Below are 14,089 nucleotides of genomic sequence, written 5' to 3'. Positions count from 1 at the left end.
TTATCGTGCTGAGGGGTTTGTGTCGCTTTAATCTCGCTGCTTGTTTGACATGCTCTTAACACTAATTGAAGATACTCCTACGACAAAAACTGCCTTTGTAGACAGACTCGAGTACGACTCCATAACGAACCAAAGAGAGTGTTCACTCAATTGTGAGTTCCAGATTCGAAGTTTTCGACTTCAAAGGCGCGTGATTTTTGTTACATTGCGCTGCTTCAATCCTTTTGTCCCATTGCGTGCTCTTTGTTAAATCAGTTTAATATCGATATCAAGAGAGAATATCTTTTACAGTAAAAATGTAAAAGAAATAAATTTAAATAGTAATTGAAATGCAGCAACTAAATTTCAAAATCTCGATATACAAATTGACATTGCTTTTGCTACCGTCACCTTCCATTACTTTTTGCTTTGCACAACTTATTGCGCCTGGCATATAAATTGGCTTTTGTGAACTTTATGAACTCACGCGGGATTAACTTGTACCTTTGATTGAATTTCTTTCTGCGTAGCAAGTACCACACCACCGAAATCGCATTGGCAATCCGATAAAACAGCGAGCAACGTAGAAAAGTTGTGAACACAAAGTCAAAGCTGGCCAAGACTGTCTGTGAAACAGCTGCCAGACGCCACAAGAAGAAGTCAACTAGGCGGTGTGGAAGAAGGGAGGGAGAGGTGATGTCTCAATCTCAGCAACTGGAATTAGGCGTTTCCGTTCAAGTGGTCCACAACAGTTCAGTCCTCTTCTTCTGTGACTCTGGCTAACAATTTGAAAATTTATGCCGGAGTTTTACTGCTGATTTTTGATTGTGCAACTGGGAGTCTACCTTTTTTTGTGTGCTTTTTCGGTAGTCGCTTAAGTGGCAAAAGCGGGCACAATTGGTTTGGGACTTGTTTCAATTAAGGCGCATTACAATTTCGTCCTTCGTATACCTTCGATTGGCTACGAAAGTTTTTCATGGTTTTCCCGCTGGCCGAGATTCTATTAAAAAGTTTTTTAGGTGAGTTGGAGAATGGCGAATAGCAGAACATGACAGATAGTTTTTCGTGTGCAAAACGCGCAAAAACCAAGAAAAGTAATTAAAATTCAAATAGCAGACAAACATTTACATTAACATTTGCTGCCTCAGGGATTGGGACAAGGATGCCGCCTGCAGTCTGCTATTTATATGGAATGCGGAATGGGTTCTATCAGTTACACGGTTTTAAGTTCAAGTGACGTAGTCGTTGCTTTATTAAGCCCAACAACCCGCTCTCGGTCTCTCTTTATCTCGTTGTGCGCCTTTTGTTTGGCCTGGCGCCAGTCTGGCGCGAGACGCCACAAAGTATGCTATACTTTTGTGCTCTAGGTAAAAATAAGGCGTGTCTACACTTCACGTGTGTGTGAGTGCTTGTATGTGTATGTGTGTGTGTGTGTGAGTGAATGAGTGATGACTCTTGGCGTGTGCTGCGTAGAGACGGAGCAGACAATGTCGGCATGATTATGCTCACTCTCATTTCAACTACAATAAAGGTCTGCTCCCTGTGCGCCTGCCACACATGAGAGCAGCCAGCGAGATTATTAATATTGTATTTAATATTTGTGTGTGCACATGTGTATGTGTGTGCTTGGCAGAGACATTTCATTATTTGCTTTGTTTCCGATATGAAAATTGAGTGTAGCTGCGGCTGTGTTTAAGTGGGTGCAAACACTTCAACATACACCTAACTTCTGAGAAAATGATATGTTTTCAGAGTATATCACAATATAAATGGCTTTAAAGTAACCAATAGCTTTAGGAAATTTAAAATGTAGAGCTAGCACAGCGTCAATTTAAAGCTGAAATACTCTTCTGTTTTGTTTTAAACAGCTTTGAATCATGTTTCTTTATCAAAATAACTTTCTTGTGACTCAAATTTACATGGCTTGATAAATCTATCAAATAATTTTAATAAAGGTTTAAATATGTAGTTGAAATTTTCGTTATCATTTTGAATATTTAATGATGTTTGTTATTTATTTATTTAATAATCTGTATCCTTTGAAAATGCGTAAAACTTCCATTATCTTTCCGCACTAAGCTCCATGCTTTTAAAGCTTAAATAATTTGTTGTTCTACTCTTTGCAGCTTTAGCTAATCCGAGATTAATCCCAAGTTCCTCGGTTTCATTTAAGCTGCTGTCACTTGCTGTCCAACGGTGATCACGCCCTAGAATCCACAGTGCACGACAGGTTTATGTTCTCGTATATCATTTTGCTAAAAATTCAATATCAAAGTGATGCAAACGCCCACACAACCCACAAACAGACTGAGAGACAGACAAACTAGCACACGCATAAATGAATAGCATGCTGCGCTAAAAAGTATGCAAAGCAAATGTGAAATGGGAGTTAAGAGAGAGAGAGAGAGAGAGCGCAAAGCGCACACTGAGGTCGCTTTATGTCTATATATGCTCTACATGTCCGCGATGGCTTCCACGTATGCAGAGCACGCGTTGATAACGCAAAGCACGAAGCGGGCACCAACAGCGCTGCATGGACATAATTAATTTGGATCCCTTTTCTTTTTTTTTTTTGCTGCTCTTTTTTATTTTTGCTCTAGCCAAACCCGCAACTGGCCAGCAATTTGTTGCTGTTTGCTGGTGAATCGTTTGGTTTTGGTGGGTTGTTTGTTTTTGTGTTTTTTTCCAGCTGCTCCGCGCGTTACTTTTGCGTGCAACCAAAAATTAATCAAGTGCTAGTTACTCGCAGTGTGCGCAGTTTTTAATTAAAGCACAGCGCAGCATCAAAGCAAACTTTACTGCAATTTCTTTTTGCGCGTCTCGCTTTCAAATAGAGTCTGTATTTGTGTGTGTGTGTGTGTTTCTCTATACTTTATGCGGTTTGCTCCAAGTTAAAGCTTTAAGCCACTGAAGCTGACAGTTTTTAGAGGTGTTGTCGAAGTGCCGCTGGCAATGAGACGAGCGTCGACTGCAAAATAATAATACAAACCAATTTCATGCTGAATTAAACAGCAGCTGGAAAGCAAACAACAATAGTTGAAGTGTCCTGTCATCAGGCGGCAGCAGCAGCAGCAGCAATTACAACAACAAGAGGAGCAGCTGTAACAGCAGCAGCAAACACAAAGGCAGCAGCACGTGCATTGCGCTTTTTGCATAGGGCAAGGGGCAAGGGGCCAGCGCACACTTGGCCTTGGGCAATTTGGAAGAAAACTTTTGTGGTGGAGCTGAATTATCACACGTTGCCGTCTCTGGCGCCGCGACTCAGACTCAACTAGCAGCAGCAGTAGCAGCAACATCAGCAGCGATGTCATGTATTGTTTTGTCTATGCGCTGCAAAGTATGCTATGGTTTTTTTGCAGCACCTCAGGCACACCTCACACAGCAAATGAGAGCAGTCGTAGCAGCAGCAGCAGCTGCCGACCCTCAACAACGTGTCTCGCATAATTTGCAGCAAATGCACAACAATGGCAAGCTCTCTTCACTCCCCCTTCTCTTTCCCCATCATTCAGCCTGTCAGCGCCAAGCATTAGCATTAGCGGGAAGAATACAACGCGTGAAATATTAGAAATTAAAAAACACATGACAAGCTGGTGTGGCACTTTGATTTGTCTGCCAGTTGCAGACAGGCGCCTGCCCAATCACGCTTTTAATATCTCAAAGTCATCAGGAGATGGGGGAGGGAAGAATGGGGCACAGTGGACCGGGATTGTCAATAAATTAGAAAACACCTGTTTTTGGCCGCCGGGTTCGTCGACAGATGTCTGGCCATGGCTTGGTTCTGTTTTGTGCTGTAATGAAAATAAGTACGATATTATGCCGACTACATTACATTACGAACGGGGAGAGAGACATCTCTTTCTCCTCACCTCTGGGCTGCTCTGACTGTGTAATTTATGTTTTTTGCTACTTGGCCGCATTTCGCGGTTTTTTATTGCTACGTGTTGGCGCGTCGCAACGCCGTTTGCCGCGCTTCGTGCTGGCCATAATGTCGTCATGACAGACGCGGCCATAAAAGATAATTATGATTCCGGTAATAGGTTTTATTTTCGCGTATACCTCTTTTGTTCGTGTGTTCTCCTCGCTCTCTCTCTCTCAGTCTTTCCCTTGCCAAAACTGACGCCATGTTTGTGTGCCTCGTTGTTGTGGCTGCCACACAGTGCACAAAGGTCGCCCCCTCACTCCCCTCCCCACTGCTTTTCTTAGCTGTGTCTACAATTCAACATTTACTTTTCGGGTGACCAACGTGGCATAGAAATTATGCGCATTATACGCGTTGCGCTTCAGCGCCTTGCTAAAAAATTATATCCGCGGAATTATGCGAAAATGTGTATAAAAAAAATACAAACAAATTTTAACTCACTTTTTTTATGGGCCTTTGATAAATTGCAAGCGGTTTAAGTTGTGTGTTACATTTTTAATTAGCTGTTCCTCCCGCTTTCCTGCTGTTGCTCTTTTTCAAATAGGGGGAGGAGAGATAGAGGCAAATCAATGCCGTGTTTGTTATTCTAATGAAGTTGTCAGAGCTTATGAAGATTAATGCCACCTTCGCGCAGTTCTTCAATTAGATCGAAACGAAAAACTTGCGCAGCATTGCTAACAAAGAGTAATTGTCTCAACATGATAATTGTCTTAGTGAAATACGAAATGCAAATTGAGCGACTGTCAAACGAATGTGATTAATGGCCACTGCTTGACCCAGTTTCAATTAAGCAGAAGCTCAGAGTGAGAGAAGGGAAGAGGAAGGTATACGGATTTAGCATCCTGTGTGTTCGTGTGAAATCATTGGCGAAAATCAAACAGGCGAACGAGGAAATGACAGCCGTTGACGTCTAATGGAAAACGTGTGCGGGCATAAAAATGGACGCTAAGAAAATGCATAAAAATTGTGCGAAGGCAAACACACAAGACACAAGAGACTTGGAAATTGTAGAAGGAGTAAGCACACACACACATAGAGAGAGAGAGAGAGCACAGAGACACATGCGAGGACATGCAAGGACAAACGGAAGTCACATACGCAAACTTCGCTTATCGTGTCCACGACACAAAGTTACTTTTGCACCAAAGTCCATAAAATATTTTTATACATTCGCATCCACAAGCCAGCTAACATACTTGCTCCAAATGCTTGAACTGTTCTTTCTCTGCCCTCTCTCCAGCTGGGCATACCTACACGTAAATGGACCACAGGAAGCGCAAAGAAAGCGGGGTTGAATGGTCGTCGAATGGGAAATTGTTTACACAAGTCATAAGCATTTTTTAGCGAGCCATCGCCATCTCCATCGCCATCTCCTTGGCCATCTTCTTGTGTTTGCCAGCGTATAAATGCTTGGGCATTTGCATAAACCTTGCCAGCGCCAGGACAACGATCATTGTGCTCACACAAAAATGCTTTAGCATCCATCCAGCATCTAACCATCTAACAAATTCAAGCGCTCAACAAAACTTTTGGACAACTGCAATAATCATAACTGCAACGCTTCACATTGATTTCTAATGCGAAGATTGGCATAAAGATTCGCACAGACCAACTGCCAGGCGCCTTTAATGGCTTTGTCTTACAAGTGCTTTTACTCCCCTGCACTCTTCTTCCCTTCACTATGCTGTTTCTTAAGTGTTGAAATTTACGCTTGAGTTGAATTTAGCGAAAAGCCCATAAACCAAGTGAAAACTTTCCCTTGAAGCACATTCGTTGTTTTTTAACGCTTTAGTTTTATGGAAATTGTCAAAGCCCAGTGGGTCATCAACTGGGCAATGATTGAAACTGATATGCCCTCAAAAAAAGGTACTGCATATAACTCAGAACTCTACAAATATAAAACACACACACACATACAGACACACACACTCACCCCCATTCTACCAATCAGCGATAATGCCTTAAGTGCTGCATGGCCAATTTTTGTGTGTGTGTTTAGGTGTTCGCTGTTTGCATTGTCCAGCAAAGTCTGATATAAAGCTTGGATATTAAGTTACAAGCAGTTCCAGGAATTAAAATTGACAGGCAAACCGTATTTTGCTGACTGAAAATCAAAACTTTTACAGAAAATACTTGGTACTAAAATAAAATATTTAAAAGATTAGTAAATTTTTTACTTTGAAAATAAAAATGATATAATAAATAAAATATAATACAAAAATGCTAAAATAGAAATATACCAAAAATTTCCAAATAATGTTAATAAAGAAATGTTTTAGATAAAGAAATATACGAAGCTTGTTATAAAAATTATTAAGTCATATTAATAAAAATATTTAAGATAAGCACGCATTAAGTTAATTGTATATTTTGCATATATTTCAAAAATAAATAAATGGATGAAAGAAAGACTTGAATAAATTAAATATTATTTATAATTACACATCGCACAATTTAATAGTTATAAAATCTTTGTAAAAAGGAATAAATCAAACTTGTTTTATAAGATTCATTTTAGTAAATAAACTGATTTAGATTGGAATAAATAAATTAACAATTAAAGCATTTATTTATTATATGCTGGTTTTATAAAATCTTGAATAAATATTATCAACCTTACTTCTACCTTTAAATTCATTCTTACTCGCCTCTCACTGAAATCTCTTGCAACTGCAGACTGTTTCTTGGAACAACCCGTATGCAGCTTATAATCAACGTCTGCGACAAAAATAAATAATCTTTGTGGTTTTTTGGCATTTTAGGTTAAACGACATTTTGTACCGTGACATGTTTGCCTGTCGTCGTGGATTTTCCCAACGTCGCGTCGCGTTTCGTTGCGGCGCTTCGTATCGCTGCTGTTGTTGTCAATGATTTCGATCCACATTTTTCGACTGCTTGTAGATGATTGATGACACTTAATTGAACTACATTGAGAGGGGGGCAGCAGAAGGAGCTGGTCGAGTATTGGGGGAGGCGCTTAACAAAAGCGACTCGGAGTAAACATTTGCACAAGTCCCAGACGACTGGCTTTAAAGGTTCCTCGTCCAAGTGCTGGTCAACAGAGTTCAGTGCGGCTTAAATCTTGGCTCGAGGATGAGACATTTTCCAGGTCACAGGTGCTATTGTTGTCCACATTAGATTTGCCTGTGACATTTGGCCACACAAATCTCTCTCGGTTGCTGTCGCTGTTGCTTTGTATGAGTGTGTGTGTGTGTGTACGTTTTGGCCTTTTTGTTCAGACAAAATTCTACCCATTTGGCTGTAAAATTTATTTCATTTGCTGCCCGCCCCGATCTCTCTGCAGCTTGCCTTTCCCTCCCCTCAGCTCTTGTGTCCACTACACGCGTGACGCTGACAGTTTTATGGCAAAGTTAAGCCGATATCAACGGCAGGACACATGCCGCTGTAGGACAATATTCCCTTTCCCCTTCTTTCAGCTCTGCCGCCATAAAAGTGCAAAATTTAAAGCCTTTTTTAGTCATACCTTTTGCCAACAACAACAACAACAACAACAACAAGTGGGCGGAGCTGAAGCTTTGTGTGTGCGTTTCTGCCGCTATTTTGTATACAAAAAGGTTTTTAGGTTGTCCACAAAGCTTTTCAATGAAATCATTCATGGTTAAAGCAGATAACAAATTCGTAACATTCCACTCGACGCTGTTGAAGTGGCCGCTGAAAGCTGACTTTTATGTTAAAGTGTAACAACAATTCATTGGGCATATTTGCAAAATTCAAATGACATCCAGACTAATCATTAACTGTCGAGCAGCAATTGATTTTAAATTACAATTAAAAGTGGAAATATTCGTATCTTATCTTTGCATTTATGGCCGACCATCAGAAAGGGCTTCGACTACTTTAAACTGAAGTGCTATTTGTCAATATATATTTCAAATTCATTGAAGAATATTCTATTATCAGTTTCTACTTTTATCTTATTTTAATGTGAAGCAAATTGAATTCTTCAATTAAATGCCATTAGTTGTTATTAACACGTAGTTCACTGTATGAAAAATATTTGTAGCTCTTCCGTTTCCCAGCCAAGAATTTACTCATCATTAAACTTAAATTTCAAGCAATGTTCTTCTTTCATAATGCTCTATAAATAAAGTCAATATCACGTATGTTCAGATTGAAGAAATAAGAGATGCAACTCTTCTGAAATTAAAGAACTTGAATGAACAAAAATGCTTAGCTCAGCTAGTGGGTTATTTACTATTTTAATTGTATTGTTGATAGACCTCAATGTATGACCCATAATTGTCTCTTTAATATTTTTGAGTACTTATTCATTCTCATTCTCTTTTACTGTATGAATAAGTTTTTGTAATTTCACTAAAACTGATTAACAGGAATATTTTTCTATAATTTCAATCTTATCTTTCTTAGAGGGTATTTTCAAGTTTATACTTCTTTACAGCAAATGCATTTGTTTTGTTTTTCTCACGTATTTCATGTCTATATTGTTTTTAGCTGCATAAGCAAATAGAACATCGGGTATGCCAAGCAGTCGATGAAAGAGCAAGCGATGACTGCTTTTAATTAACCGGTGCGTGTCACTATCAAAGCGTCAACGTCATCGGCGCGTCGCTTATCAGTTGAGCGAAGCGAAAAGTAAAAGCAATAATAATAATAAACAGCACGATGTACTTCTGTTCTGTTCGAGCGATATTTATAACAATTTATCTCGGCCCAGCGAAAAACGTCAACTTCGCAGCAATCGAGCCAAACAAACCAAACAGTTGGAGCTGGCACGTAGACAACGCAACACAACACGACGACGATCAGCAACACAATGCTCTTAGCGGAATGGAAGTTCCAACTGTTGGCAATGGCTTTGCTCTTGGGCATGGTCAGTGGCCAGGAGGATAACGAGAAGAGTCACTCGACCTCAATTGCCGGCATGGTGGAACTGCTGAAGCTGGAAGATCAGCTTGTTGAGAATCTCAGTCAATATGCCGATGAGCTGGAGCAGAAATTGAGAACAGTACGGAGGTGAGGAATGAAATTAATCAAATTTAATTTAATAACTTTAACTAAATGATGTTCTCTACAGTTTTGTAACGGGCATGCGCAAAGAAAACCAACTTGCGCTTAATCAAACCGAGCACTATTTGGCCAATCCTTTGAATGCCTTCTCACTCATTCGACGCATGCAACAGGACTGGACACATTGGCAGTATTACATGCAGCAAGAAGTGGGCTTGAAGCAGCTGAACTTTGTTAAAGAAAAACAACAGCTGTTGCCCACAAGCACAGATCTCGAGGAGGCAGCTGCTTCCATTTATCGCATACACTCCACGTATGACATGAAAGTCTCGGACATAGTCAAAGGGCTGCTCAATGGCAAGCAATATGCGTAAGTAAATACAATTAACTGACTTGCAATTGTGACAAATTCTTTATTATCTCCCTCAGTGTCAGCTTAAATGCTTTAGACTCCTATGCCATGGGCAAATATCTATATGATCAGCAGAACTTTGGCTATGCTTGCCAATGGATATTCCAAGCCATTGAATGGCTTAAAAATGGCAAACACAAGTTGCCTCTACCTTTGGCTTTGGATCTCTCTGAAGTATCACGGCTCTACGCAGAGTCACTGATTCAAATGAGTAAGTGAACATTGAACTTTCACTGTGTTTTTCTCATAATTTAATTGCGTGTCATTTTTACAGATCGTTATGCTGACGCTCTCAATGTGATCAATTCTGCACTTAGTTTGAAAACTGATAAAGTGAAACTGCTGCTACGCAAATCGGAAGTGGAGCACTTGATAAGAACGCACCCCAATATAGCACCGAAGCCGGTACGTGCAACTTATCGTACAAGCAAATGATTGTTTTACATTATTTTATATTTCTCAGCAGTTTGTGAAGCAAGTAGTGGGAGCTTATGAACACGGTTGTCGTGGCCATTTTCCAGTTAGATCTCAGCTCCATTGCGTTTACAACAGCACAAATTCACCTTTCCTGCGGCTGGCGCCACTCAAAATGGAGCTGGTTGGTTTGGATCCCTATATGGTGCTATATCACGATGTCATTTCAGATAGGGAAATAAGTGAACTGCAAAGTTTGGCTGTGCCAAGTCTGAAACGTGCCACAGTCTTCCAACAGTCCACTGGTCGAAACACTGTGGTCAAAACACGCACCTCAAAAGTCACTTGGTTGGCAGATGGTTTCAATAATTTAACTGGAGTGCTTAATAGACGTGTCATGGATATGACGGGCTTCAATGTGGTGGGCTCTGAGATGCTGCAGGTTATGAATTATGGTCTTGGCGGACACTATGACAAGCACTACGATTACTTCAATTCGAGTCTAGTAAGTTTTATGCTTTTAAGTAAATTATGAAATTAAGTTTTTTTAAATTGATTTCAGGCTACAAATCTGACCAAAATGAATGGCGATCGCATTGCTACAGTTCTGTTTTACGTAAGTGAAAAAGATATACATTTCAGTTATTTATTTATTTAATTATATCATATCATTAGCTGACGGACGTGGAGCAAGGCGGCGCTACGGTTTTCCCTAATATTCAAAAGGCGGTATTCCCGACCAAAGGTGCAGCGATTATCTGGTATAATCTGAAGCATGACGGTGAAGGTGACCAAAGAACTTTGCATGCAGCCTGTCCAGTTATTGTCGGCTCGAAATGGGGTAACTATCATATCACGAGACTGCTATTAATATCTTTATCATATTGAAAATAATATCACTATTTTTAGTCTGCAATAAATGGGTTCGCGAACGTCAGCAAGCATTTAGAAGACCGTGTCTCACAACGCAATAAATCTCTTAAAATATAATTTGTAAATACATATAACATATACTCAAAAGGCATTTTACTGTACTTAATAGCTAATAAATAAATATTGTATACAACTATTTCAAAACAATTACTTTCTTTTTAATTAATCAATTGGATTAGGTAATTTCTTAATTCAAATAATCTTATCTAAACTCAAGATAACGCAATTTATTTATTGAAAATACAAAACTTGGAAAATACCCGCTTAGTGGCGATAAATAATGTTACATTAACAAATTGATAAGATAATGCTATTTAATAGTAAAATAATAAATACATGTTTTTAGATAAGATACATGCAAATATTGACAGTAATAACTGATGTAGCAAGTCAATGATTGTAATGCAGTATTATATATAGTGCGTTATCAATCTCAATAACCAATCAAACTACATGTTTTGTGATAACGATTTGCGAGATAGAAAGATAAGCGCTATCTTTTAATAATTTATGTTACAAGTTTAATAATCTCGAATGAACTAATACATTTTTTTTTTATTTAAACTTAATAAAAGTAAACTATTTATTGTTGATTATTAAACAGCAAATAAACAAACAAAAGAATATTTACTAAATAAACTGCTATCATAGTTGGCTATGACTCAGAACATTTAAACAGATTTTTACTCTATCGAAAAAGCTATTCTCTGTAGCAAATATAAATATGCTATTTTATAAAAGAATACATCAATACTTATTAATAGCTTTACTGCTTTGTGATGTCTATGTTAAAAATGAGGAGCAAGAGAAAAGTCATTCTAACTCAGTGGCAGGCATGGAGAAGTTATTGGAACTGGAATCTCAGTTTATTGAAGGTTTCAATAACTACGCGAATGAAATGCAGGCAAAGTTGAGTTTAGTGCGCAGGTAACTAAGCAAGTTAATGACCAAATTGAAACTTTATCTTCAACATCTTGCTAGTTTTGTGGCAGCAATGCAAACAGAACAAGCAAAAGCTGCACAAAATAGAGAGTATTATTTATCCAACCCATTAAATGCTTTCGCTTTGATAAGACGAATGCATCGAGATTGGATTGAGTGGAAGAATTTCATAGAAGAGCCCATGGGCTGGGCGCAAGCAGACTTAATTAATGAACACAGAGATCAGCTGCCAAGTAAAACTGATCTAGAGGATGCTTGCGTGGCTATGAAACGTCTAAAAGATGTCTACGATTTAAAGATAAGAGATATGGCTAAAGGACTTCTCAATGACATGCAGTACAAGTAAGTCAAGTGCTTAAAATTTAAATATTAAATACAAATAACTTGCATTGTAGTGTCAGCCTAAATGCTTTGGACACCTATGAGCTGGGTTCATATTTTCACAATCACCAAGATACTGAACTTGCCAGAGAATGGTTTAGCGAGTGCAGCAACATGCTACTAGATGGAGAAATCTTGCATCCCATTACATTGGATCAATCGAACATGTTGTTTATATTTGCCAGTACCCTAGTCAAAATAAGTGAGTCATGAGTGTTTTTAATAACTTGTAACTTTACCTGATATTACTTCAGAGTATTATTCTGTTGCTCGTCCTCTAATCGAGCTTGCCATGAAGTTGGCAAATGAGAAGAACACCCAGAAAATCTTAAATTTGCGTGGGGAGATTGAAAGACTCAGTCCCAATGAGACTTTTGCTGAAGTGATTGCTGAAAATTCAACAAGTCTGTATCAAAAAGGTTGTCGAGGTCACTTTGCAACACAATCAAAGCTCTATTGCCAATACAAGTTCAGTCCCGCCCCTTTTCTTCGCCTGGCTCCACTCAAAATGGAGCTGAGGCTCTTGAATCCTCTCATTATTGTTTACTATGATGTGTTATCTGCTGCTGAGATCAAACAGCTTCAATCTTATGCGCGTCCGCTGCTAGAGATCGCCAAAGTCTATGAAGATGGCAAGACTGTCTTTCAGCAAGTGCGCACCTCAAAGGGAACGTGGCTGGATAGGAATTATAGCAACTGGTCAAGAACAATTGGCAGACGCATTGAAGACATGACGGACTTGACTTTAAATGACTCAGCTGCAATGCAAATACTAAACTATGGCCTGGGAGGTCATTATGCTGCACACTACGATTACTTTGATTTTGTAAAGGTAATTTTAATATATTTTGCTATTACATATCTCGGAATACTTACATTATTTTTACAAGGAAAATAAGCCAATTAGTGAGATTAATGATCGCATTGCAACAGTGCTTTTCTATGTGAGTGATAGATGAAATTCTATACTAAAAATTTAAGTGCAATGTAAAGTTAATTTCTTCAACAGCTTACTCAAGTGGATCAGGGAGGCGCCACAGTATTTCCTAGGCTACAACAATCCTTTAGTCCTCAGCCTGGCATGGCTGTCTTCTGGCTGAATTTACACGATGATGGAACTCCAAACAATCAAACTTTGCATGGCGCGTGTCCTGTTTTGGTGGGCAGCAAATGGGGTAAGTTTAAGAAATTCAAACTCAGCTGTATTATTAATTAATTTAATATTTATATTCAAAGTAATGACTCAATGGATAGAAGAACGTTCACAGATCTATACAAGACCATGTCTAAAGCGCTGATCATCAATATTAATTGAAAACAAATAACAGTAGTTGGAGTGATGTTAACAATTCAATTAAGCAGACAACTCTTGAACTCTCAATAAACAAGTCGATTAGTTTGAAATTGACACAACCCTTAGCCTCCTATATATATATCCATTTAGTATAGTTAAGCGACACGTATGCAAAATCATAGACAAACAAATTTCCGGCATAATCACTTTACACACTTAACAAAAAAGGCAAGCAGAGCGACGCTCCCCGCGCCCCAAAACACTCGACTGTGACCAGGGGACTTAAATGGTTTTTGAAATGCCAACACGGAAAAAATAAAGTGCTGAGTGGTTGGTTGATGGTAAGCTGCGGATGCGGATGAGGATGCTGATGCTGATGCTGTTAGGTGAAACCCAAGGCAACCGCAGCACAAAATTTTAGCATACTTCTAGGCGCAGTCATCCGACCCCCAACTTCCACGTTTAAGTCCAGCTGGCGTTGGCGTCTAGTGTCTGACACCGCGTACGTGACGTGCAACTTAATGTTTCAATTAGAGGTGAAGTGGCGCCCACGTTGACTGGATCATAGTGGCTGCTTCAGCTGCTCCTGCTGCTGCTTATCGCAGCCAGTTTACTCCATTCTCTTAGGTGTACTATGTGTGGTCTCGGTTGTCTGTGTATCAGTGTCAGCATCTCTATCAGTCTGTGCACTTATCTGCTTTTAAAAGTTTTAATAATGAACTGGCGCTTACCACGTTGAAACGTGTCAGCGAATGAATATCCTTCAGTCTGCCTGCTGACTGAGCACTTTTGATAATTTGTTTACAATCCACTCCAGGGCTCACCT

The 14,089-nt window shown here is 39.2% G+C and overlaps 2 protein-coding genes across 3 annotated transcripts; both read left to right on the top strand.

Annotated features, from left to right (window-relative positions):
- Positions 1–8,645: 8,645 nt before the first annotated feature.
- On the top strand, positions 8,646–10,793 carry LOC132786709 (prolyl 4-hydroxylase subunit alpha-2-like). 2 transcript variants are annotated; one of them, XM_060793328.1, is made up of 8 exons: positions 8,646–8,893; positions 8,955–9,257; positions 9,317–9,510; positions 9,574–9,704; positions 9,766–10,218; positions 10,276–10,329; positions 10,389–10,554; positions 10,623–10,793. In XM_060793328.1, the coding sequence occupies exons 1-8, from the start codon at positions 8,694–8,696 to the stop codon at positions 10,685–10,687; spliced, it is 1,566 nt and encodes a 521-aa protein (XP_060649311.1). In that variant the 5' UTR covers positions 8,646–8,693; the 3' UTR covers positions 10,688–10,793. The 2 variants fall into 2 exon arrangements, with proteins under 2 accessions (XP_060649311.1, XP_060649310.1); XM_060793327.1 differs by having other exon boundaries at positions 9,763–10,218.
- A 522-nt stretch (positions 10,794–11,315) lies between these two features.
- LOC132786710 (prolyl 4-hydroxylase subunit alpha-1-like) lies at positions 11,316–13,388 on the top strand. Its single transcript, XM_060793329.1, has 7 exons — positions 11,316–11,573; positions 11,628–11,930; positions 11,984–12,171; positions 12,224–12,801; positions 12,860–12,913; positions 12,979–13,144; positions 13,206–13,388. Exons 1-7 carry the CDS (start codon positions 11,371–11,373, stop codon positions 13,265–13,267), a joined length of 1,554 nt encoding a protein of 517 aa, XP_060649312.1. The 5' UTR covers positions 11,316–11,370; the 3' UTR covers positions 13,268–13,388.
- Positions 13,389–14,089: the final 701 nt, after the last annotated feature.

This window comes from Drosophila nasuta, chromosome 2R, assembly GCF_023558535.2.
Source record: "Drosophila nasuta strain 15112-1781.00 chromosome 2R, ASM2355853v1, whole genome shotgun sequence".
NCBI lineage: Eukaryota > Metazoa > Arthropoda > Insecta > Diptera > Drosophilidae > Drosophila > Drosophila nasuta.
This window is presented reverse-complemented; position numbering and strand designations above follow the sequence as displayed.